Here is a 21,555-nt window from a genome sequence, read left to right as displayed (position 1 = left end):
TGGAGAATCAGCGCTTGGGTTGTCAGTTGGGTGTGTCTCAAACTCAGTGGTACACTGGAGCTACTAAAGAAAAGTAATACTTAAAATAGCTTCTGCTACATTATGCAAGGCTGTTCAACTATCAAATATAATATCCAGGCCTATATAAGAGCCTCTAGCAAAGTAGCCTAGCTTACACCCTTCTATACATACAGAAGCTATAATAATCAGTCAGTTCAGTAACAGACTTTTAACCATGAATTCCTCGTATTGTCTTTGCTAACTTCATGTGTTAGACTGATGATGTGTGTGTATCCATTCCTAACACTGGGTTTAGTGCATCAGGCTACTTACAGTTTTTAGGTTTACAGTTTCCTACAGTGGAAATAAATAGTGGAACTCTGTATTAAATTCTTTATAGGCACTCTGAATCTGATCTCATTTAGGTGCCTCTTAATCTACATATTGCTGTGATAAAATGAGAAATACTAAAATGTGCAAATTTTCCCAAATTTGGGCAGATGTGTTGGGACATTAGCACACTCCTTGAGCCTTGTTCTTTTACAAAAAAAAATACTGTAGCCAGAAGTGTTCTGCAATCAAAAGAGGAAACGTGAGTGGTTAATGGGATTTCACTAGTACCCTATAACTGGTCTATATGCTTTAAAAAAAACAAACAAAAAAACCAAACCCCATGTGCTACAGCCATGCAGGGGAAGTGGCAGGCAGATGCCATGGCTGATGGAAGTAAGGAATGCTTGATTAGCCTGCCCTAGCACCCTTCCCATTAGTGCCTTGTACTGCAAAAACAGACTCTGAACAAAACATGGTGAACTCTACTTCTGCTAAAAGGGAAAAACCGTTTGTGGCCAGAAGATGGCAGTAGAGCAGCTGCTCTACTTTTTAGGGCCAGAAGGGACGTTTAGCATAACCTGTATAATGAAAGCCTGGGCATCTCACTCAGTTACTCTTGTAAATTTATTAGTCTCAATCCTGCTTGCTAGAGTTATGCTAATAAAAATATTAAGTTTCAGAACCACAGAATACTTACATTTGCCAATAACTATACTATGAACTTCTTGAAGAAAATTCATTTTAATAAGTTTAGAGCAATTCTTCTGTCATCTTAACAAGTCTACTTTCACCCCTGGCCAGAGCCCTCATCCCCTGCACCCAACCCTCTGTCCCAGCCCTGAGCCCCCTCCTGCATCCTGAACCCCTCAGCCCCACCCATTTTGCCGCCCCAAGCATGGTGGCATGCCGCTGGGGGCGCTCTGCGAGTCGCTGGTCCCGCGGCTCCCGTGGACCTCCCGCAGGTGTGCCTGTGGAGGGTCTGCTGGTCCCGCAGCTCCACCGAAGGCGTGGGACCAGCAGACCCTCCGCAGGCATGCCGCCAAAGGCTGCCTGCCTGCCGCCCTCCCAGCGACCAGCAGAGCACCCCCCGCGGCATGCCTCCCCAAGCACGCGCTTGGCGTGCTGGGGCCTGGAGCCGCCCCTGGCCTCACCCCCACCACGTGAATTTTGTTATGTGCACCAATATGAAGGTGGAGTGTGTTCCATCACTTCCATAGTGGTGCAGACAACAACATTCATTCCACGCATGGGTGGGAAAAATTAGAGGGAACGCTGGCCAGCAGGGGTTTTTCCTGCAGTCACAACACTCTCCTGGGCAGAGATGGGGGAGGGGGCAAAGCTGCAGCCCTTCTCTGCAGTGCCCAGGTGCTCTGGCACTGGGCTTCACCCTAGCCAGTCTCTTTCCCTCCTCCCCCTTCAGCCAAGACTGGCACTGGGCTTCACCCTTGCCCCCTCCCTGGCTTCAGCCATGGGATGCTGGGGGTAGGCTTCAGTACCCCCACTTCAGAGCCCCAAGGCTGGTCTTCAGCTTCCTGAGGTGATGGGGATCTGGGCTTCAGCCCGCCATCCCCTCCAGCTGTGGGGCTCCTACTCTGGGCTTCACCCAGGGCAGCAGGGCTTCAGGAAGGCCCGCCTGACTGGGTGCTGTGGTCAAGAGGAAAGGAGCAGTGTAAGTGTGGGGAGTGAGGCTGCAACTTGGGGCAATGGGGGTGGGGAGTCACAGTGGAGCCCAGGGAGGTGATGGGGAGCCATGGAGATCTGGGGAAGGCAGTGGGAGCCAGAGGTGATAGGTGGGAGGCTGGGGGAGGTGCCAGGGACCCCAAAACACAACTATACATTTTTATTGAGTGCAAAAGGGAAAAAACCCCACATCAATAAGTTACAATGATTTGGACGTGTATATGTGCATATTTAAGTTAATAATTTTAAGAAAATTTGTCAGAGCCGCCACCAGCAAGAGTTGGTGGACAATAATGGTCCTTTGTGGCCTTAATATCTATTAAGCTGCCTGTGATGTGCAGAAAGTTCCTGATGACATATGAGTCTGAAAGAGCCCAGTTTAACTTTACGATCCCAGGCGGAGTTTTGGGGGCTGGAGTAGAAAGAGCTCTTTGGAAATTGTGACTGGTTGAGCCAAGAAACACCAAACCCTTTGCTATTGTCTTACAGTTACTTTTAAGATTAGCCTGCTCCGCTCCATCTCTGCACTCCTTTCCTCTTCTAGTACGTCAGGTATCCGCCTCCTGTCATCTCCATGCTATTTTTTCCCTGCTGTTCCTTTGCCTTAGAACTGAAGAAGAGCTCTGTATCTGCCACCAGCCTGTCCCTCCGACCAACAGAAGTTGATCCAATTAAAGATATTCCCTCACTGACCTTGATTCTCTCAGACCTGCCTGTCATTTAAATTCTTCCTCAGAACACAAAGCCTAGCAGGTTCAGCCACAGAGGAAAGAGCTGTAGCTAAAATCTGCACTGGGCAGATTATACCACCAGGTGGTGTCTGATATGCAGGGTGCGAACATGCTCCAGTGCAGGGGTCCCCAACCCCCGGGCCGCGGACCGGTACCGGTCCGCGGCCTGTTAGGAACCGGGCCGCGAACCGACCCCTAGCAGCGGCGTGTCTCCGGCGTGACATCAAGCGGCGTGTCTCCAGCGGGGCCCCTGAGCCCCGCCCCCTCAGAGCTGCGTGGTGAGGGGGCGGGGCTGCGAGCTCCGGGCTGAGCTCAGCTGCCTCTGCTCGGCGTGAGCTCCCAGCCCCGCCCCCTCCCCACGCGGCTCTGAGCGGGACGGAGCTCAGGCCCCGCCGGAGGCACGCTGCAGCTGTCAGGCGAGCCGCTGAGGCTCCAGGTGAGGAGGGAGCCGGGGGTAAGAGGCTGGGGCAGGGGGGGTTGGCTAAGGGGCAGGGAGTCCTGGGGACAGTCAGGGCACAGAGAGGGGGCGGAGGTTGGGGGAGCGGTCAGGGGGCAGGGAATGGGGGGGGTTGGATTGTGGGTGTTCCAGGGGGATCTGTCAGGACTCAGTGGGGGGGGGAGATAGGGGTTGGGGCAGTCAGGGGACAGGGAGCAGGGGTGGGGTCCCAGGGTGGTGGGGGGTCTCTGGGGGATGGTGAGGGGACAAGGAGCAGGATGGGTCGGGGATTCTGAAGGAGGCGGGCAGTCGCGGGGGCAGGAAGTGGGTGGGGGTCAGATAGGGGGCAGGTCCGCGGAAATTTTTTTTTCGACGAAACCGGTCCCTGGTGCCAAAAAGGTTGGGGACCGCTGCTCCAGTGGATACAGTAGAGGTGTGGACCAATGAGACATTTGCCTTGTTTGCATAGGTCTTTTACTGGAATGAAAGGCACCATGGGGCCCTGTTCACCTATGGCTGCCCATTGTTTCAGCTGGAATTGAGGGTGCTTCGAGCATGTGGTAGGTGTTACAGCTAATGGGGTCAAGCAGAAGATGGAGGTATCCGGGGGGGAGTCTGTTCCTGGCTTTACCATATTTTCTTCGCAACTGTGGGCAAGTTGCTTGTAGCTGATTTTTTTAAGCCTGCCTTTTCTCCAGCCACACACCGAGGGTCAAGGCACCGAGCAGTTGGGGCTCCCGTTAGCTTCAATAGAAGCTGGGAGCATTCAGAAAATTTGGAAAGCAGATGACTAACCACTCTGTGCTGTTTCCCCTGTGTCAGATGGGTGGAGAGGCTAAATGAATGTTCATAAAGTGCTGCTCTGACCAGGGCCGCCCAGAGGGGGGGGCAAGAGGGGCAATTTGCCCCAGGCCCTGAGCCCCACAGGGGCCCCCACCAGAGTTTTTCAGGGCCCCTGGAGCGGGGTCCTTCACACGCTCTGGGGGGCCCAGAAAACTCTTGTGGGGCCGGGCGCAGGAGCTTCTTCTGCTCCCGGTCTTCGCTGGGGGGGGGGTCCTTCCGCTCCGGGGCGGAAGGACCCCCCGCTGGCGAATTACCGCCGAACTGCAGCTCAGTCTTCAGCGGTAATTCGGCAGCGGGGGGCCCTTCCGTTCCGGGACCCGCCGCCGCAGTGACCCGAAGACGCCGCGGGTCTTTGGGGCACTTCGGCAGCGGGTCCCGGAACGGAAGGGCCCCCCGCCGCCGAAGACCCCGGGCCCCCGGAATCCTCTGGGCGGCCCTGGCTCTGACTGCTGGGTGAATGGTATATATTTGAATTACAAGACAAATAATAAACCCAGGTTAGATTTAAGTGGACAGGGCAGAGACCTGCCAGCCAAGCTTCAGCACGTGGAGGAGGTTTTGCAGATAAACCCCTTGAACCAATTGCTTATGGCCACTGCAGGATTCAAACAATCCAGGCCTTTATGATCACACATCGCACCTCCCACAAATGCCAAGATTAATTGAAAAAGTTTTATTGCAAAATTATACAACTCAGTTTTGTGGTACAAGAATTCAAAACAGGAAAAAAAAGCAGACACTTCCATTCACATGATGCAAATTGACTCTCCCAGTGTGTTCTCCACACTCCCACCCACCCTATCCTGTATAAATGTGCAACAGACATGGGTTTCAGTGCACAGATTTGCAGTGTGCATGCTCAGGCAGTATTTTGTGCACTCTGATACATGCCTGTGCCCCCACCACCACCACTCCGTTGGCGATGCTTGTCAGAGCTTTAACTGGAGGTGTTAAGGACAGCATTGCCCGCTGGGCTGACCTGTATGGGATTTTGGCACATACACTTCACTGTACTTTTGTAACTTCATCTACTAAGAGACAAGATCAGGTCACATTTTGGCCCCTAGATTTAGGTATATACACAAAATTCAGATCAACTTAAACTATTGTGGAAGTCAATTTACCAATTCAACCTCTGTCAGCCTCTAAAATCCAGATGCTGCAGGATTGGGCTTGTACTCAAGAAGGTGAAAGTGAAACAGACAAAGTAACTGTAACCAGTCCAGTTTCACTGTCTACCCTGATTGCAATCAGCATCAGTGACATGGAAAGTAGATTAAACTGAAAAACGATTATCTAACCTTTTGTTCTAGTTTTGCCGTGACATTGTGTGTGTAAGAAACATTAAACACATACTTAGGAATCTGTAAGGTCAGGACCATTTATTTTTTTTAAATACAAGCTTCAACCTGATAAATGTCCCTTGGGGAAAAATTCACTTTCATCCATCAACTCTAGGCTGGAATTGGATCATGAGATTTGCCACTTCTCACGCATAAATACATAGCTATAAATACAAGTGTTACCCTATGTGCCTTATGCAGGTTCAGCCACTGGGGATTGAACCCTCTTGGGAAGATGATTGTGTAGAAAGGGTCATTAGGAAGCCAGGCTATGGAAGATCTAAAGGCTTAGAGAGGTGTCAGCGGGAATCTTCCCCTTGGGAGATGGTTTGGGCTCTAACTTTCTAGTTGCAGAGAGAACCTTCACAATGTAAACTGTTTCTTGCCCAGTCTGTCCTGACAGACTGAAACAAAAGCACCAAGGGATGTGAACTTCCTCCTCTCCCTTCTAAGGGGTTAATGAAACCTTTCGATGGCAGGCCCAGTGCTGGGGAGAGTTGTCTGCTCGGTAGCTCCCTAGCCTGAAATCCTCTTGAGCCCCAGAGCAGGTAGAGCACAGCTAGCTGCAGAGCAAATCACCCCTCCCCCAGCTGCACCTCACCTCTCTGCTGAAGGGACCACCTGAAAAAGGGTCTTTTAATCTCTATGGCCCATTCTGGCCTTGGCCCCTTTGCTGAGACACCTCAGTGCTGTGAGATTTAAGGTGTTGGGTTTTTTTTTTAAACTAGAGTATTCCCAAAGAAGCAGATTTTTGCAAGATTTCAGCTGTCCATGGGTAAGGCAGGGATATTAGTCTGTGTTCAAGTGGAAGTAGCTGGGGAGATATTGCACATTTCAGAACATGGCTAAGTGGTTTAGAAGGTACAGGGAAAATTCTACTTGTATCTATGTTTGTATGTGGGCCACAGCATCTGTATGGCTGGTGGTTACAGTCTGTTTCCCCCTCTAAAGTAACCAAAATGGTTACACTAACTCCTGGGGGTTCACTTCTCCTCTCCCTTACACCTGCATCTGTCAGGGGTGCCCCCATTGCTGTCAGTCGCTGTAAGCGGGAGCACGCTCAGTCCCTGCCCCTCCCTTTACCAAGCAAGATGCAGGCAGAAGAACTTCAAGGAGGGAACAGATAAAGGGACCAACCCCCTGGCTTCCAGCTCAGCCAAGAAACCCCCCAGTGCAAGGAACCAGGGACAGTGGATGTGTGGGAGGCAAGCTGTCCCCTAAGCACAAAGCTGAAGGAAGCTGTCAGGGAAAAGGGATGGGGAAGCAGCACTCCGTGTATCTAGAACAAAGGGCACAACAGAGACGGTGATGCAAGTGTGTGGGCTGGTACCTTTACTGTGGCCTCGGCTGACAGTTTGCATCCTGGCAGATGGTGCCATCGTGCTTGGCAGAAGGATTTATTCTATGCAGGAAGGAGGAGGAAGACACAGACAGTAACCTAAAATCTCAGCAGATATGCCACTGATTGGGAACAAAATCCCAGTGAACTGGTCCCTCCCATTGTTCCTGGCCCTTTCACCCCTCTCCCTCCCACCTTCCCTGTTCCTCCCACGAATTTTCTTTCGGTGGAATATTCTGGCGAGGTAAAGGGTATGCTGGCTTTAACATCAAAATGCACTCTGGTCCGGCGAGCACCCATCAGGTCGTAGAGAACACAAAAGAACATTTCCCCATTTAAAAAATCCCCACCAAAACCTGAAACTTCAAACTACAATTCATCGCGCATTTTGTCCCCTTTGGGCCTCACTAGCCTGCCAATGAAAAGAATGGAGTTGGTTTTATTGTCCTTGATCACAAAGACGAATGGGTGATCGGCGTAGAAGAGTTTCGGGTTCCTCATTTCTTCTCGGCCGTAGATGTCGGCATCAAAGGGGTTCCCCTCGGTGTCCCACTCGAGGGCCGCGGCATGGAAGACGTTGGAAAGGTAGAGATCTTTCTTGCCTGAAATCTTGGACAGGTCAGCCTTGTTCTTGTCCATTGCTTCAGTCAAGCCAAGGTCCGCTAAGTGTTTCTGTGATGAAAGACAGGCGGGTTAGACTCCTCGGGAAGACACTAATGTTGTTCAATCATATGCTCAGCCAGCTAGATTCTGCTCCCAGTAGTGTAAATACAGAGTAACGCTCCTACACTCAGGGAACAGGTCTAGCTACCTGGGGTTAACAGTGGGATGTGGCTCCTTGGATCCTGAAAAGAACAGGTTTCAGAGTAGCAGCCGTGTTAGTCTGTATCCGGAAAAAGAACAGGAGCACTTGTGGCACCTTAGAGACTAACAAATTTATTTCAGCATGAGCTTTCGTGAGCTACAGCTCACTTCTTCGGATACACAGAATGGAACACACAGACAGGAGATATTTATACATACAGAGAACATGAAACGGTGGAAGTACACATACCAACAGGAAGAGTCTAATCTCCTGTCTGTGTGTTCCATTCTACTCTGAAACCTGTTCTTTTCAGGATCCAAGGAGCCACATCCCACTGTTAGAATAGGTCTAGCTACCTGGGGTTATTTTGAAAAGAACAGGGGAGTTGATGGAGAAGTTTTCCTCCCCGTTTTGCAAAAGTGTAAATGAGCTGAGTAAAATGACAATACATTGGCTTTAATCCATAAACCCAGAGCCCAACTTAGAGCCAGGCAGCCATTTAAGCAGAAGTGTTAGTCTAGGTTTCCACTGAATGACACAGTTTGTAAGTAACAAGCTCACCATGTATAGCAAACCAACTTGTGTATAACACACCTCTAATTGCCCCATCTCCCTACTTTCAGGGCTGGAGAAGAGAATTCCCCAAGTGCAGGACAGTGGGGATCTGGTTAGAACTACATACGCAGATCTGATCAAATCTGCCTATTCTAGGCTCCTCAAATGTAGTTCTTATAGGTCGTGCCAGGGGGATCTTAACACGTCCACTCAGGGAAGCTGCCAAGGCAGAAATCACAGTGTCTTCTCTTCCCTCGCCATCCTGGTCTCTTACAACCTTCCCAACAACGTTGGCAGAAATTTCTCCACTCATACGCAATCATATGTGCCAGCCCGTCACTTCAAAGCAAAAGGTAGGGGAAAGACCCAGGAACCATCCTTAGCAGCCAGTCTGGTTTATGGTGTCAAGAGACTTTACCTGAAGATCGTGGCTGACTTCCAAGCTGACTTTCGGCAGGGAAATGGCCACGGCTCTCTTCTTCAACTTGCCGATCCAAGTTTTCAGTTGCTCTCTGGTCAGCAGCTTCTCAACCCTCTCCAGTGGCTCCACATGGTTGGGCATGATGAAGATCATGCTGGAGAGTTTGTGAGCGAGAGGCATCTCCACAATCTGAAGTTTCTCAGCCTCATCATCAAAGTAGTTGTACAGACCTTTAAGAAAAGAGTCGCAAGCAGAGGCAATAAGGGTGAGCCCTGGGAAGCAGATAAAGCTACCTGATTCTGTTGCTAATTTGCCCCATGTTTTCAGTGGAGTGCAATCTGGAGACTGTCTAGTTTACCGGCTCTAAAGTAGACAAGTGTGGATGGTGACTGAGAGCTGCTACTATTCAGAGCTCTGTTTGATGCCCCAATTCTAGATCTCCTATGGAATCTCTTCCTAATGGAAGAGTGTCCAGATCTAAAGCCACCAACATAAATAGCATTAAAGCTTATACTAAGATTGGCGTAAAGCTGCGTAGTTTTGTCTCATCTGAAAGGCTGGTGGGGAAAGAAAAACAGGTGAAAAGTTGAACAACGGGGCTAATATCATCTCTGTTGTAAATCAACAGGGTGGATTTAGTCCAGTGGATCTTGGGGCAGGGAGCATATGCTAAAACTTACCTGTGCGGTGCATCATGGGAACTCCCACTGTGTAGGAACGGGTCACCATAAAGCCACGGTTGTCCACCATCTTGTGATGGAACCTCTCATCCCAGTGAGCTATAAATGGAGGAGGAGGAAAACCCATCAGTTAACAAGAAATGGGAATGGGCTGTGTCATCACGCTCAAATTTAACTCCAGTAGCCCAGTAAGGAACACCCTAGACTGGTGAGCATCTAAGAACCCACAATTTGTCCTACCAAAGAGAACACCGATATATGTAGTTCAGTGTCTTGTCTCTGGCTTTATAACAGATACTTCGCAGTTTTAAAAAAATCCCATTTTTGTTATTGTGCTAATTTGGGGTGAGACTGGGACTAGCAAATTCCTTCCCCACCCCCTCCCAAAAAAAACCAACCTTCTATCCTGCAGCCTGAAGTTTATTTACCATGGCACTGATTTATTTAATATACACCTCTACCCCGATACAAACGCGACCTGATATAACACAAATTCGGATATAACGCGGTAAAGCAGCGCTCCGGGGGGGAGGGGGGGGGCTGCGCGCTCTGGCAGATCAAAGCAAGTTTGATATAATGTGGTTTCACCTATTTTATCTCCCGAGGGCAGCATTATATCGGGGTAGAAATGTATGTCCTCTTGAAGTTTCAGATGGAGAAACTAATTCACTTCCACTCCTAAAATAAGATTTCTGGTGCAAGCTCCAATGGCTCCTGTTTTTCACTCCAGGGCATTTCAGCTGTGGGGCAAAGATCCCTCCATATAAAGCCCTGTAGGACTCTAGCAAACTCTTTGAGCCTGTGTCTCCTCTCACTTGCCCCAGTGTGCAACTCCACTGATTTACACCAGTGTAAATGGGAGCTGAATTAGGCCCTTTGTGTCATTTACATTTAGATAGGAACAGGAGGTGAAGCCCAGTATTGGCTAGCGGGTCCCATCTGCACTTGATCACTCATCTCACTAATTTAGAGCACCCTCTGCATTTAACTTACGCTTGAAGAACATGGCGTTCACAATCAGGGCCCCGTCGGTCTTCTCCACGTTTTTGGTGACCTCGGGGAGCTTGCCATCGGTGGTCTGGGATGCCCACTCGTTGATGGATTTCAGGGCGCTCCTCTTGTCCCTGAAGTTGATCTTGGAGTGTTCGTAGTTGTAGTGCTTCTTGCTGCTCTTCACAAAATCATCAGCAAAGCTGATGGAGCTGGGGCCATACAAGCGGTTCCCGAGCTTCCAGGTGACGTTGCGGGCGGTGGAGTTGCTGACCTCGTTCAGGAGCTCCGAAAGCCCGCCGTGAACGTAGTCGTCGTTCAGCTTGTCGGCGCTGAGCACGGCCTTGGCTTGGGAGGCTGTGGTGGCCTTGCCACCGAGTGACACCAGGCCGAGCGAGGAGGCCACCACCACGGGAGACACGAGGATGTTCTCCATGTTCTTGTCTTTAGCCATCGTGTGGTAGAGGTTGAAGGCGAGAGTTGTGCTGCGGTCAGCTAAGGCAGTTGCCTTATCGCTCAGCTTCTTATCTTCCGAGGGCACTGCGGCCGCTAGGGCACAGAGGGCCAGGAGGTTGGTCACCCACATGGCTTCCACTGAACGTGATGCTGCTGTGAATCTGCAAGGCAGCGAAAGGTTCAGAATTGGTCAGACCACCTTCCCTCCTAAAGCCACGTCAGCATTTAGACTAGTCTAAGCTCTGATGCTTCCAATTAACCCCATTCCTAGAATCCAGTGCAGGGAAGCGAAATAGCGTTCGTGATGCAATCTGATCTGCATCTGTGGTTCGCTTCCAACTTTAACAGGGTTCCAATTTCCAACCAGGCTTCAGCCCAGCCTCCCTTTTTTTTTTTTTGCAGGTGTGAACTAACACCCTCAAAAACTGCCCATGTGATTAACTGCAGAAGTAAATCATGCTATGTGGAGAGAGAAATGGTAGCTAATGCTTGAGAGTCCAAACTGCATTCTGAAACAAGGGGCCTGTACATTTTGAATAGAAGCCTGGTCTCTAACTGAACATTAATTCACTGGTTTCCTTTTGGGACTTTAAAGTGACATGATCAGGCAAGCTGGTTGGTTCAAAGACCCAGGTGATAGGCTGGAGATCTTTTCAATTTGAGGACAGTGGTTCAAATCCAGCTCAAGTTAGGAGCGACTGAAAAGCCGTGCTGTTTGGCGGCCCAGTGACCACTGAAGATCACTGCTGTTTGGTGGCCCAGTGGCCACCACAATCAAGGCAGAACCTTGCAGGCTGGAATCAGTCACCTCTACGGGCTTGAGCTCTTTAACCCCAGCAAGCTGCCACATTTGAAGAAGCAAGTAGTCCCTGGTGTACACCCAAAGGCTGGCTATGTGCTGCTGCCCCCCTGCCGGACTTGTACTTTGGGCTCGAGGGTGCTCCAAAAGGTCTCGAGAGCTCAACATCTTCCCAAGCAAAGCTACCTGCTTATGTATATTAGGGGTTAAATTCCTCCTCTATGCCTGAGACTTTTTTTTGGTTGTATGAAGTTATCTTTGTGGTAGCCAAAGACCGAATGCTGAATTGTTCAGGCATCCTGCCAAGTGCTGTGATTGGGCTCCATTCTTGAGTCATTCTTCCCCCTGGCTAAGGCTGCTCTGAAGTTCAGTTCCTGGCATGCAGCGGCAAGCATCAGCTGGAGTGGCAGCATTAGAGTTAAAGAAAACAGAACAGGAAACGGAGGCGGGCCCAAGGAATTACACACACAAAAGAAAGCATTTGTGCACGTAGCCACAAGCAGACATGTTGCAGTTCACAGGATGGAAATTATATAGCCTTAGGGATAGGGTTAATTTACAGCCTAAGATCCCTTCAATAATAAGCCTTGTTGAAAGACTGAAAATGAAAAGCTACCGACTTTAATTTGCCCTGGCTATCCAAAAGAAAGACTATTTAAGACACATACACCAGTTTACAATCTCCCCATCTGGATGTGGGGCTGGGATTATGCAGTTAGTTTCAAACTTTGTGTTTTTTTTATTTTTTGTTTTCTTCTTCTAAAGATACCTTGAAACTTTTTCATAGTGAGGTCAACGTTTGCCTTTTTCATTCTGAAAGAAAACAGATACAGAAAGTAGTTCCCTTGAGAATGGTGCCTGGTTTAAAGCACGTGCTAGATCTTTAGGACAGTTCCATTACTTCAGAGAGCAATGAAATCTAGCCACCATCCAGGAAGCCGCTGTGCCCAAACTTTGCCCACAGAAGGGTTGAATCGACAAATGTCTAGGTCTCCCCAAGGACGATGGAAGTGCACAGTAACAACAGGTCTCAGCCTGTAAGTTCCACTCTGTTCTGAGCAACATCTCCTACCCTTGAATTATGTGAAGGGGTTGTGTTAGTGAGACAACAGCATTGGCCTGTGTGTTATAATTTAGTGCCGCGGCTGATTCTCTAGGAGCTCATGCTTCATAGCTTCCACCCACACCCTGCACTCCCCCGGGTCCCAGTCTGCAATGAGATGCATGCAGGCAGATCCTTGTGCCAGCGTGGCAGGTCTATCTGGGGTGGGAGTCATCTTGCAGGATCAGGGCCTTAGATCCCCCCCCCCCACACACACACATACTAGATCAGAACAAACTGCACGACAAAGTGACTCACGCAAATGTAATAAGCAAACGCCCTTTGGGTGTTAGTAGAGAACTTGCACTAAGACAGCCTGAGGCTTTGCATTTTGACACAGAGTTGGTTTTAGTTCACAGTAAGAGAGAACAAAGAGCTGCACCCTTATCCCTAAGGCTGTAGGTTTCCTCCCTGCTCTGCGGCAGTTCACCCTTTGGGCAGGGGGACCCAGGGCTCACAGAGATAGAGGGAGCTGTGGATACTGGTTTAATGCTGGCTCTGAGCTGGAGGGAGAAGCAGAGAGCTGGCCCCTGGGACACTGCTCCTATTGTATCCCTCCCCCTCATGTTACTTCACTTTCATTGCTTGGGATACTTAAACCCAGGCACCTCTGCTCCCCATGGTCTTGAGGATCTGTGGGAGCATCACTGGCAGCTCCCTTCCCATGGCTGCCTCTGGTGTGGGGCAGCCTGGAAGATGGACCCCTCTGGTGTGGGGCAGGAGGGGCTGCTTCCCTCAGAGCAGTGGAGCCCAGACCTGCCTCCCCTCAAACTGCAGAACGGCAGCAGCTGCAGCCACCCAGTTCAATACCCCACAGCCCCAGTCACCGAGGAGCTGCCCCCGCTCCTCTCCTCCCACATCCGCCACAGGGCCAGGGTGGGGCATGCAGCCCCCCCCCCCCCCCCGAAATGCTCCATTCTGATCCTCCCCACACCCCACCAATCCCCAGGGATGGGGGAGTTCCCCCCCCCCCATCCCAAACTTTCTAGGCTGCTGAACAGACTCCTGGCGAGAGCCTGACATTTCATCCTGACACCAACCCCCGCACCCCCCCATCCCATTCCCAGTAAGAGATTCCCCTGCTCCTGCTCCTCCTCCACACGGGATTTCCCAGCAACTGGGGGATATTCCGTGGGACCCACCCCCCTACTCTCCACCACTCATCTCCCCTAGGCCAGGGAGAGTCCAGGCATCTCCGCTGCCCCTCCCCCTGCCACAGGGACATTCTGGGGTGTGTCCCCCCCGCAAACACACCCAAGCCCAGGGAGATTCTTGGGTGCTCCGCCTCCCCCCACGGCGACATTCCACAGTGCTTCCCCCCCCCCACCCTGCCACGGGGCCAACTCCGGGGTGTCCATCCCCCCCCCCGTGGACCCCCACCCCATCCTGCCACGTGGACAACTCCGGGGTGTCCATCCCCCCCCCGTGGACCCCCCCACCTTGCCACGGGGACAACTCCGGGGTGTCCATCCCCCCCCCGTGGACCCCCACCCCATCCTGCCACGTGGACAACTCCGGGGTGTCCATCCCCCCCCCGTGGACCCCCCCACCTTGCCACGGGGACAACTCCGGGGTGTCCATCTCCCCCCCCCGTGGACCCTCCCCACCCTGCCACGGGGACAAGTCCGGGGTGTCCATCTGCCCCCCGTACAGCCCCCCTTGCCGTGGGGACACTCCGGGGCGCCCCCCTCCGTGCACACCCCCCCTGCAGTGGGGACACTCCGGGCCGCTCCCCCCCCGTGCACACCCCCCCCTGCCGTGGGGACACTCCGGGCCGCTCCCCCCCCCCCTCCGTGCACACTCCCCCCTGCCGCGGGGACAAGTCCGGGGTGTGGGGCGCTCCCCCCCCGTGCATACCCCCCCCTGCCGTGGGACGCTCCGGGGCGCCCCCCGCTCCGTGCACACAGCCCCCCACGCCGCGGGGACGCTCCGTGCACACCCGCACCGTACCAAGGAGCTCCATGGGGCGCCCCCCCGCGTCTTGCTGCCGCTCCCCCTACCCCCACCCCGGGCACAACCAGACCAGTGCAGCCCGGTGCTTGAACCTCCGCGGGCCCCCTGCGGAGCCCCTCACCTGGAGGGGTCGCTCCTGCGCCGCTGGGGCTCGCGTCGGAGCTGGGGGTGCGGAGCGGGGCGCGGGGCCGGCGCGATTTGCAGCGATCGGAGCGTCCGGCGTCTCCCGGTGCGTGTCCCTCTCTGCAGAGTCCAGCCCGCGGAGGGGGCTATATAACCCGCCCAGAGAAACTTCTAGAAAGTTGGAAAAGTTGCATGTTTAAATGGGAGGCTCCGAGCTCCAAAAAAAAAAAAAAAAAAAGGCACTTTGGAGCCTCCCACTGGCAGAGTGCCCCCTCCCCCCCATCCCACTCCGGCGAGCTGCTGCAGGGTCCTACTGCTTGGTGGCTTGCAGGCTGCAGCCTCCTCTGGTGCCGGAGCTGCGACCTGCCAAGGCCAGAGGTGCCTGGGCTCAGGCCTGGCCCAAATGAAGGCGCACTGGCGCTTCTCCCCAGGGTAGGGGTGGGGAGCTGAAGCAGGGAACATCTCAGGCCCTGATCCTCAAAGGTATTTAGGCAACTAACTCCTATTGCTTTCACTAGGAGTTGGGCACCTATCCCAGTCAGTGACTGACTCAAAGTGATACAACTTGTCTGTGAGGAGCAGGGGCTGCAACTCAGCAGAGAGCGACATGGCTCCTGCACCCCGTGGCTTACAAATCACAGCCCTGGGCCTTCAAACAAGTAAGCCTGTGCGTAACTTTATTCGCCTGAGCCGGCTCGTAGGGCTTAGTGGGGCTACTCGCTTGATAAAGTTACACATGTGCTCAAGTGCGTGAAGGATCAGGGTTTATATACAGACAAAACAATAGAGTTTATTAGTGGTGTAATCCCACAGAAGGACATGGAGTTACAACAGGGATGAAGTTGGATACCAGCTACCAGAAACCATGTTACAAGGAATAGTAAATATAGTATCATCATCAAAACAACTAAATAAAGGCAACAGTTGTCTGAGCAGGACTATTTAGGGCTCATGACGGATCTGATATTCAGGTGTGTCTAGGGTAACCAGAGAGCAAATGTGAAAAATCGGGACAGAGGGTGGAGGGTAATAGGAGCCTATATAAGAAAAAGACCCAAAAATCGTGACTCTCCCTATAAAATCGGGACATCTGGTCACTCTAAGTGTGTCGCTGATTTCAAGATGTCTGGTTTGACCAAGGTCCCTGCCATCCACCTGTGTGTCTGACTCTTGCATGTCTTACTTTTAAATGACTAGATTTTCACAAGGCTCCTCATTCGATGTCACAGAATGTGAATTGCACTCAAAGCCATGATGGGAGCTCAATGCCAGGCTACAAAGAGACACAGCTAGCTCAAGACATAGTGTGTCACTACTGTGGACAATGTTCTAGATATGTAAAGCTTTCCGTGCTATTATTTCTCTCCCCACTCACGCCCCAATATTTGGGCTGCTGGTGCAGTGAATGTTCCACACTGATTGCATTTAATCCAACTTCCAAATCCTTTCAGTGGTCCAGCCATAGGAAGGGCTAAGGCTTTGTCTATGGTAGACATAGCCATGCTAGCGCTGATGGAGCTAGTGCACTAAAAATAGAATTGCAGGCATGGCTGTGTAGGCTAGCCACCCCCACTAAGAGCCCATCTGAAAGCCTAGGTAAGTACTCAGGGCAGCTAGTCCATCCCACCATGTGCGCCGCTGTGGTCACACTGCTATTTTTAGCGCACTAGTGTTATCAGAGCTAGTGTGGGTATTTCTATCTGAACTGGAAATGATACCTCCATCTCCTGGGTAAACACACCCTAAAACCGGCAGAATTCTTTTGTGTGTCTGAGTTTTACTGAAGCACGGTGCTTTGAGAAAACTTTGGCAAACTTCTACACACTTTGAAGCATGCTTGAAGCAAGCTGGTATGGATATGGATTCACAGACTGGAAGTAATTTCATTTTCATTTCAAGCTGTCAAATCTGTTGTTTAATTCACCTTAGTGTGGCATCAAGGTAGAAAACGTTCTGGGGCTTATTTTCATTGACCTTAACATCACAAGGCCCGTTACAGTGCCAGAGCAGTGTAGAAGAAGTCTTTTTTTATTTCCTCCCTCCCTTCTAAGCACCATTCAATTTCATTGTTCATTCTCTCTAATACTTCTTTTTTGCCTCTACAATCACGCTGGCTACCTAGCAAGCCAGGTGTCTTAATGAATCCCTGTTGCTGTGGTAGCAAATAGCATAAAGTTATAGCGTAGGACCAGAGACTTTAGCGACCCAGCTTTGAATGCTCTGAAAAGTCGCCGTACGTATCAGGTGTGCAATGTAGCCAAGCCAGCAGAAAAAACGGCTTGAGAACAGCTCATTCTGTCTCGCAGTTGCTCCCAACAAAACCTATCAATAACCTTTGCTGGCAGGATAAAGGGAAAAATGACAAGTTACTGATTTCCCTCTTCCATCCCTTGTACATGGGCATCCACCCTCACCTCGTTCCAGTCTCTCAAAAACTCACTTCTGCCACCGAAACGTCATTGCTTTACAGAAAACATTCTTGTAAATGTCATTACATTTAAAAATGAAATCTGTGAGGCAGTTATCTCCTAACTCTGCTTCTTCAGGAGCAGCTGTCCGCCCAGGGCAAATACCCTTCATTTAGTAGTCTCTAAACTGCCAATCACTTTGTCCTGATATGTCTTTGACCCAACATCCGGACATGATCGTCCGAACCCTGACTGAAGAAGTCCTTGTCTTCTTTGTTATTAGCTGTCTCTATGGTTCCTAACACAACAGGGCCCTGATCCCTGACTGGGTTTCCCGGGTGCCAGCCATAATACAGATGATAATAGTAACCTCCGTGGAATTACTCCTGTGAGTGAAAACAAACCGCCTGGCCAAAGGTTTGTCAAGCTCAGGCCCCATAGGGGTGACCTTTCCATGTGCTGTGCCCACCTACAATGCTAATAAATAACAATAATAATGAATGCTATAGAAAAGCTGTCGCTGTCCATACCTAACAAAGAGAGGTGGACACAATGCAAATAGATAATATAAAGCCTCAAATTATTTGAGATTTCTGAGATCGCTTATATAACAAAATGTTTTGTCAACTAAAATGACCTGGCTACCCACAGCTGAAATAACAAAAGTAAATACACACGTTTCTGTTGTTATTCATGCTGTCAGTATGGTTACCAGCAAAACTTAATAACAGTTCTAGTAGATAACAGGTAGGTAATGACTGTTTGTTCCATTTTTCCTGGCTTTTGTTTCTGGCTGAGAGAAAAATAGGCTCTTTTATTAGTTCACAATAACCTTTATTATGGCTGAGCTGAGCCAGGTGTAATTTGCACAAAATCTGTCGCACGGAACTAGTGCCCAGGGTGCATTGTCTGACAGAAAACATGGAAGCATCTCAGCAGCCTAAAAAACAGACTTCTGACTTTGTGGGATTTTTCAATGGGAAAAAGGATTATTGCATAGGGGAAAAGGAGTGTGAATGCACCAGATTTCCAGATCTTGACCTTGCTGCCATTCGTAACCCAGAGTCTAATCTAAACGGAGGCCTGATCCTGCAACCTTTACTCGTGCTAGTAATCCTTGCTCATGCAGTGGTTCCCATTGACTTAAGAGGGGCTACCTGGATACAGTTGCAACCCTGGGCCCCTGCAGCCAATATTCGTATTAAGACCCTATTGTGAGAGGCTGAACACCCTGATCTTCCAATGGGAGTCAAGGGAATTTAGTATATGGATGACGCTGGTGCTCTGTACCTCATAGGAGACATTCAGCACCTTAAAGAATTGGCCCCCTTCTCGTTAGTTATGGTGACAAGGAAGGGATTATCACCAATCAAAGGTGCTACTGGAATAGCACTGAATAACTCCACTGATCAAAAGTGCCACTTGAAGAGGTTTATAGCTCAGGCAGGGCACCAGATTCACTTACTGAAACTATGCACAGAAGTGGCGTCCTCCATGAACTGTGCCGTAGATCCAGGGCCGGTGCAATCATTTAGGCGACCTAGGCGGTCGCCTAGGCCACTGGCATTTGTGGGGGCGCCATTTTCTGTGGCAGCGACCGTGGCGGCCGGATCTTCTTCAATCAGCTTAGGCGCCGCAAGCCTGGGAGGCGGGAGAAGTGAAGCAGCGACGGCGTGCTCGGGGTGCTCGTACTCGTGCGCGGAGCAGAGGTGAGCTGGGGCGGAGGGGGTGCCTCAGGGCAGAGGGTGGGGGGTGGGGAGCTGCTGCGGGGGGGGCGCGCCTCAGGGCGGGGGGGGGGACTGCCACGGGGGATGCCTCAGGGCGGGGGGGGGGAGCTGCCGCAGAGGGGGCATCTCAGGGTGGGGATGTGGGGGGGGAGGGCGCAAGGTGGAAGTTTCGCCTAGGGCGCAAAACATCCTTGCACCGGCCCTGCAGAGATCTCTCGCATTAAGTGCTATTGTGTCACGAGCAAGTGGACGGTGGAAGTCAAATCCTGTTCACCTGCCTCGTGTGACTAGTCCGACTGAGCAGGATTTGTTCCTGTTTTGGGGTAGTGTAGGCTGTCTGGGTAGCGTATAGCCAGGGGTATATCACATACATTCTTTGCTACTTTTTAATTTTCATCTTTTGCAGTAGCATCTTCCATGAGGGGGAAAAAATAAGACACTGAATAGAGAGGCAATCAATAAGCCCAACACAATGCACCAAGTTCCAGTATAAAGTAGGCAAAAGGCAGTCATACAGTTTGCCTATTGGTGAAACCATAGGCAGTCCCTTTAAATTTCCAAGATGCACGTCAGCAGCAGGATTCTTTGCCAAACCTAGCGTCTGGCGCTGCTCCGCCTTCCCCTTCCTCTCTGTAATTACGTTCCATAAAAGACATTGTTCTAGCTAAAGTAAAATCTAAACCTTTTAATCCAAATGCCTTTTTATGTTCAGCCTTCCGCCACTGAATGCCTCTGACAAGTTTACATGGCTATATGTACCTTTAACATTTAGAATGATCTTTACTTATTAGCAGTAATTTGTGGCTGAATAAAAATAATTCTTTATCATTAGGGTTACCAGATAGCAGTTGTGAAAAAATGGGGCAGGGGGTGGGGGATAATAGGCACCTATATAAGAAAATGTCCCCAAAAAAGGGGCTGTCCCTTTAAAAATGGGACATCTGGTCACCCTATTTATCGTTGATCAATGATCTCTGAAAATACAGACAACTCAGTGCAGCGATTTTTAGATTTCCTGGATGATTTTCAGTTTTGGAAGGCATATTTTCTCCTAGTCATATTATAACTAAATGCCATTATATACGAGGAATTTATCCTATCCAATAAAACAATTTTGTGAGCAAAAAAGAGTTGTAATAAATCAAGCATGCGTTAAAATTTTAAGTCCTATAAAATGAACAAACGACATTTAAGTAGCTGCATCAGATTGGACTCAGCCTTTCAAATCTTTGCTGCATATTGTTCCGTACAAATTGTCTGGAATCAGAGCGATACGTACATTTCTTTTGACAGAAAGTAATCTTAAAGTGGAATTCCAGCTCAGCACATTCTCTAGAAGGCTCTCAATTCCCTTCCCCCATAGTGCCACGTCGGATAGTCTGCATCAGGCAAAGGGATGGGAGGGGGAGAGCAGGGATATTGGGAGTTGCCTTCTTCCCTCTTCTTTGCTCCTCCTAATTACACAGTATCAGTAGCCAAAAGACACTTCTACTTCTGGAGCACTAAAAACCCACCCCTGTGACAAAACGCTGTATGCACAGTACAACTTGCTTTTCTTTGACCGAGATCTCTTTGAAATACGCCCATTTCCCCGTGAATGGAGCAGCAGTAAAACTTGCCAGGGACAGAGATTCTTTGCTTTAGGGAAGGATGTGATGAATCTAAGGAAATATAACATACATTCAAAACGCCGTTAACTAATGGTCTGATCCTACTTATATCCAAGTCAGTGGGAGTTTTGCAACGGGATGAGGGTTCAGTGATACTTATTAGACTGTGTGAGGCGGGGTCTTTTTGTTCTCTGTTTGTACAGTGCCTTGCACGATGGGGTTCTGGTCCATGAGGGGGGCTCCTAGATGCTACCACGCTAGAAATAATAAATCCTATTGAGCTCTTTCTTGTAAACATCACTAACTAGAGATGGGACCCAAACTCAAACCTCAGATCCAGCCTCCTCAACCCCGTATTTTGTAGCTGGATCCAAATCTGGACCCAGACTTCATGACTCAGGTCTGCAACGAGTCCAACCTTTGGGGAAGTTTGCACTGATGCTGAATCCACATCTGAACTTGGCAGTTCGCCCCTTCTCAGGTGAGCAGGCTTTGGCCCTGAAGCCATAGAAGAAATATTTATAGTTATAGGCAGCTCTTTCTGGGGTGAGGGCAGCATACTCCAGATCAGTGTGGGGACAGTTTTGCCCAAGGATGCCACTGGAAGCCCTCTACTCTTAATGAAAGTGCATGGGCTCTTTAAGTCCCTGCAGATCTCCAGTTTTTAAGGTCTTCTCGAAGTGATCCTAAGCTCTAAGCAAGTTTATCTGCTTTGGAAAGACGTCAGCCCAGATGGGATTTCAGCTTCATTCCCGGGGAGTCTAGGTATTTCAAACCTGAGGCTTGGCTCACTTAGCCAGCCCTTTTGGCCTGTAATTCCCCACCCCTCGTATGTAGGAAATAAAATGTTGCCCAGCTCAGGAGACACCTCTGGCCTGCAAGACTAGAGCCTGATCACGCCAGGTTCTGAGTGTCTCCTGCACTCTGTTGAGCACTCTCAACTCTCTTTGATGTGAATGGAGCTTGAGGGTGCTCAGTATGTTGCAGGACTGGGCCCATGTGTCACACGGCTGGGAGAGGAGTTACGGGTGATTAACAGCACAGCTCACAACTGGGGGAGTGAAGCAGAACTGCACATGAATTAAGCTGTCATTCCTGATGACAGACACTACAGAGCCCATGACACCTTTGCCTCTCCTCTCTCCCGTTCAGCATCATCTCTGTCACACACAGAAATCACCTGCGGGAAGCGGCGTGGGCCCGAGGGATGTGATGGCTGCC

General features: G+C 50.4%; 1 protein-coding gene across 3 annotated transcripts; it reads right to left on the bottom strand.

Moving 5' to 3' along the window:
* Window positions 1-4,681: 4,681 nt before the first annotated feature.
* Window positions 4,682-14,735, bottom strand: SERPINH1 (serpin family H member 1). Of its 3 annotated transcripts, XM_045021776.1 has the most exons (6): window positions 14,588-14,719; window positions 12,181-12,224; window positions 10,160-10,773; window positions 9,167-9,265; window positions 8,484-8,716; window positions 4,682-7,377 (listed from the first exon to the last, which is right to left on the bottom strand). In XM_045021776.1, the coding sequence occupies exons 3-6, from the start codon at window positions 10,740-10,742 to the stop codon at window positions 7,075-7,077; spliced, it is 1,218 nt and encodes a 405-aa protein (XP_044877711.1). In that variant the 5' UTR covers window positions 10,743-10,773; window positions 12,181-12,224; window positions 14,588-14,719; the 3' UTR covers window positions 4,682-7,074. The 3 variants fall into 3 exon arrangements, with proteins under 3 accessions (XP_044877711.1, XP_044877725.1, XP_044877717.1); XM_045021790.1 differs by lacking the exon at window positions 12,181-12,224 and having other exon boundaries at window positions 14,588-14,735; XM_045021782.1 differs by lacking the exon at window positions 14,588-14,719 and having other exon boundaries at window positions 12,181-12,696.
* Window positions 14,736-21,555: the final 6,820 nt, after the last annotated feature.

This window comes from Mauremys mutica, chromosome 1, assembly GCF_020497125.1.
Source record: "Mauremys mutica isolate MM-2020 ecotype Southern chromosome 1, ASM2049712v1, whole genome shotgun sequence".
Classification (NCBI taxonomy): domain Eukaryota; kingdom Metazoa; phylum Chordata; order Testudines; family Geoemydidae; genus Mauremys; species Mauremys mutica.
This window is presented reverse-complemented; position numbering and strand designations above follow the sequence as displayed.

Excerpts from the sequence above, each read along its gene's own strand:
- SERPINH1 (XM_045021790.1), bottom strand. The coding sequence starts at position 10,742 with ATGTGGGTGACCAACCTCCTGGCCCTCTGTGCCCTAGCGGCCGCAGTG. Across the intron at positions 8,717-9,166 it reads TCCCATGATGCACCGCACAG|GTCTGTACAACTACTTTGAT; the intron begins GTAAGTTTTAGC and ends CTTTTCTTAAAG. Across the intron at positions 7,378-8,483 it reads AAGTCAGCCACGATCTTCAG|AAACACTTAGCGGACCTTGG; the intron begins GTAAAGTCTCTT and ends CTTTCATCACAG.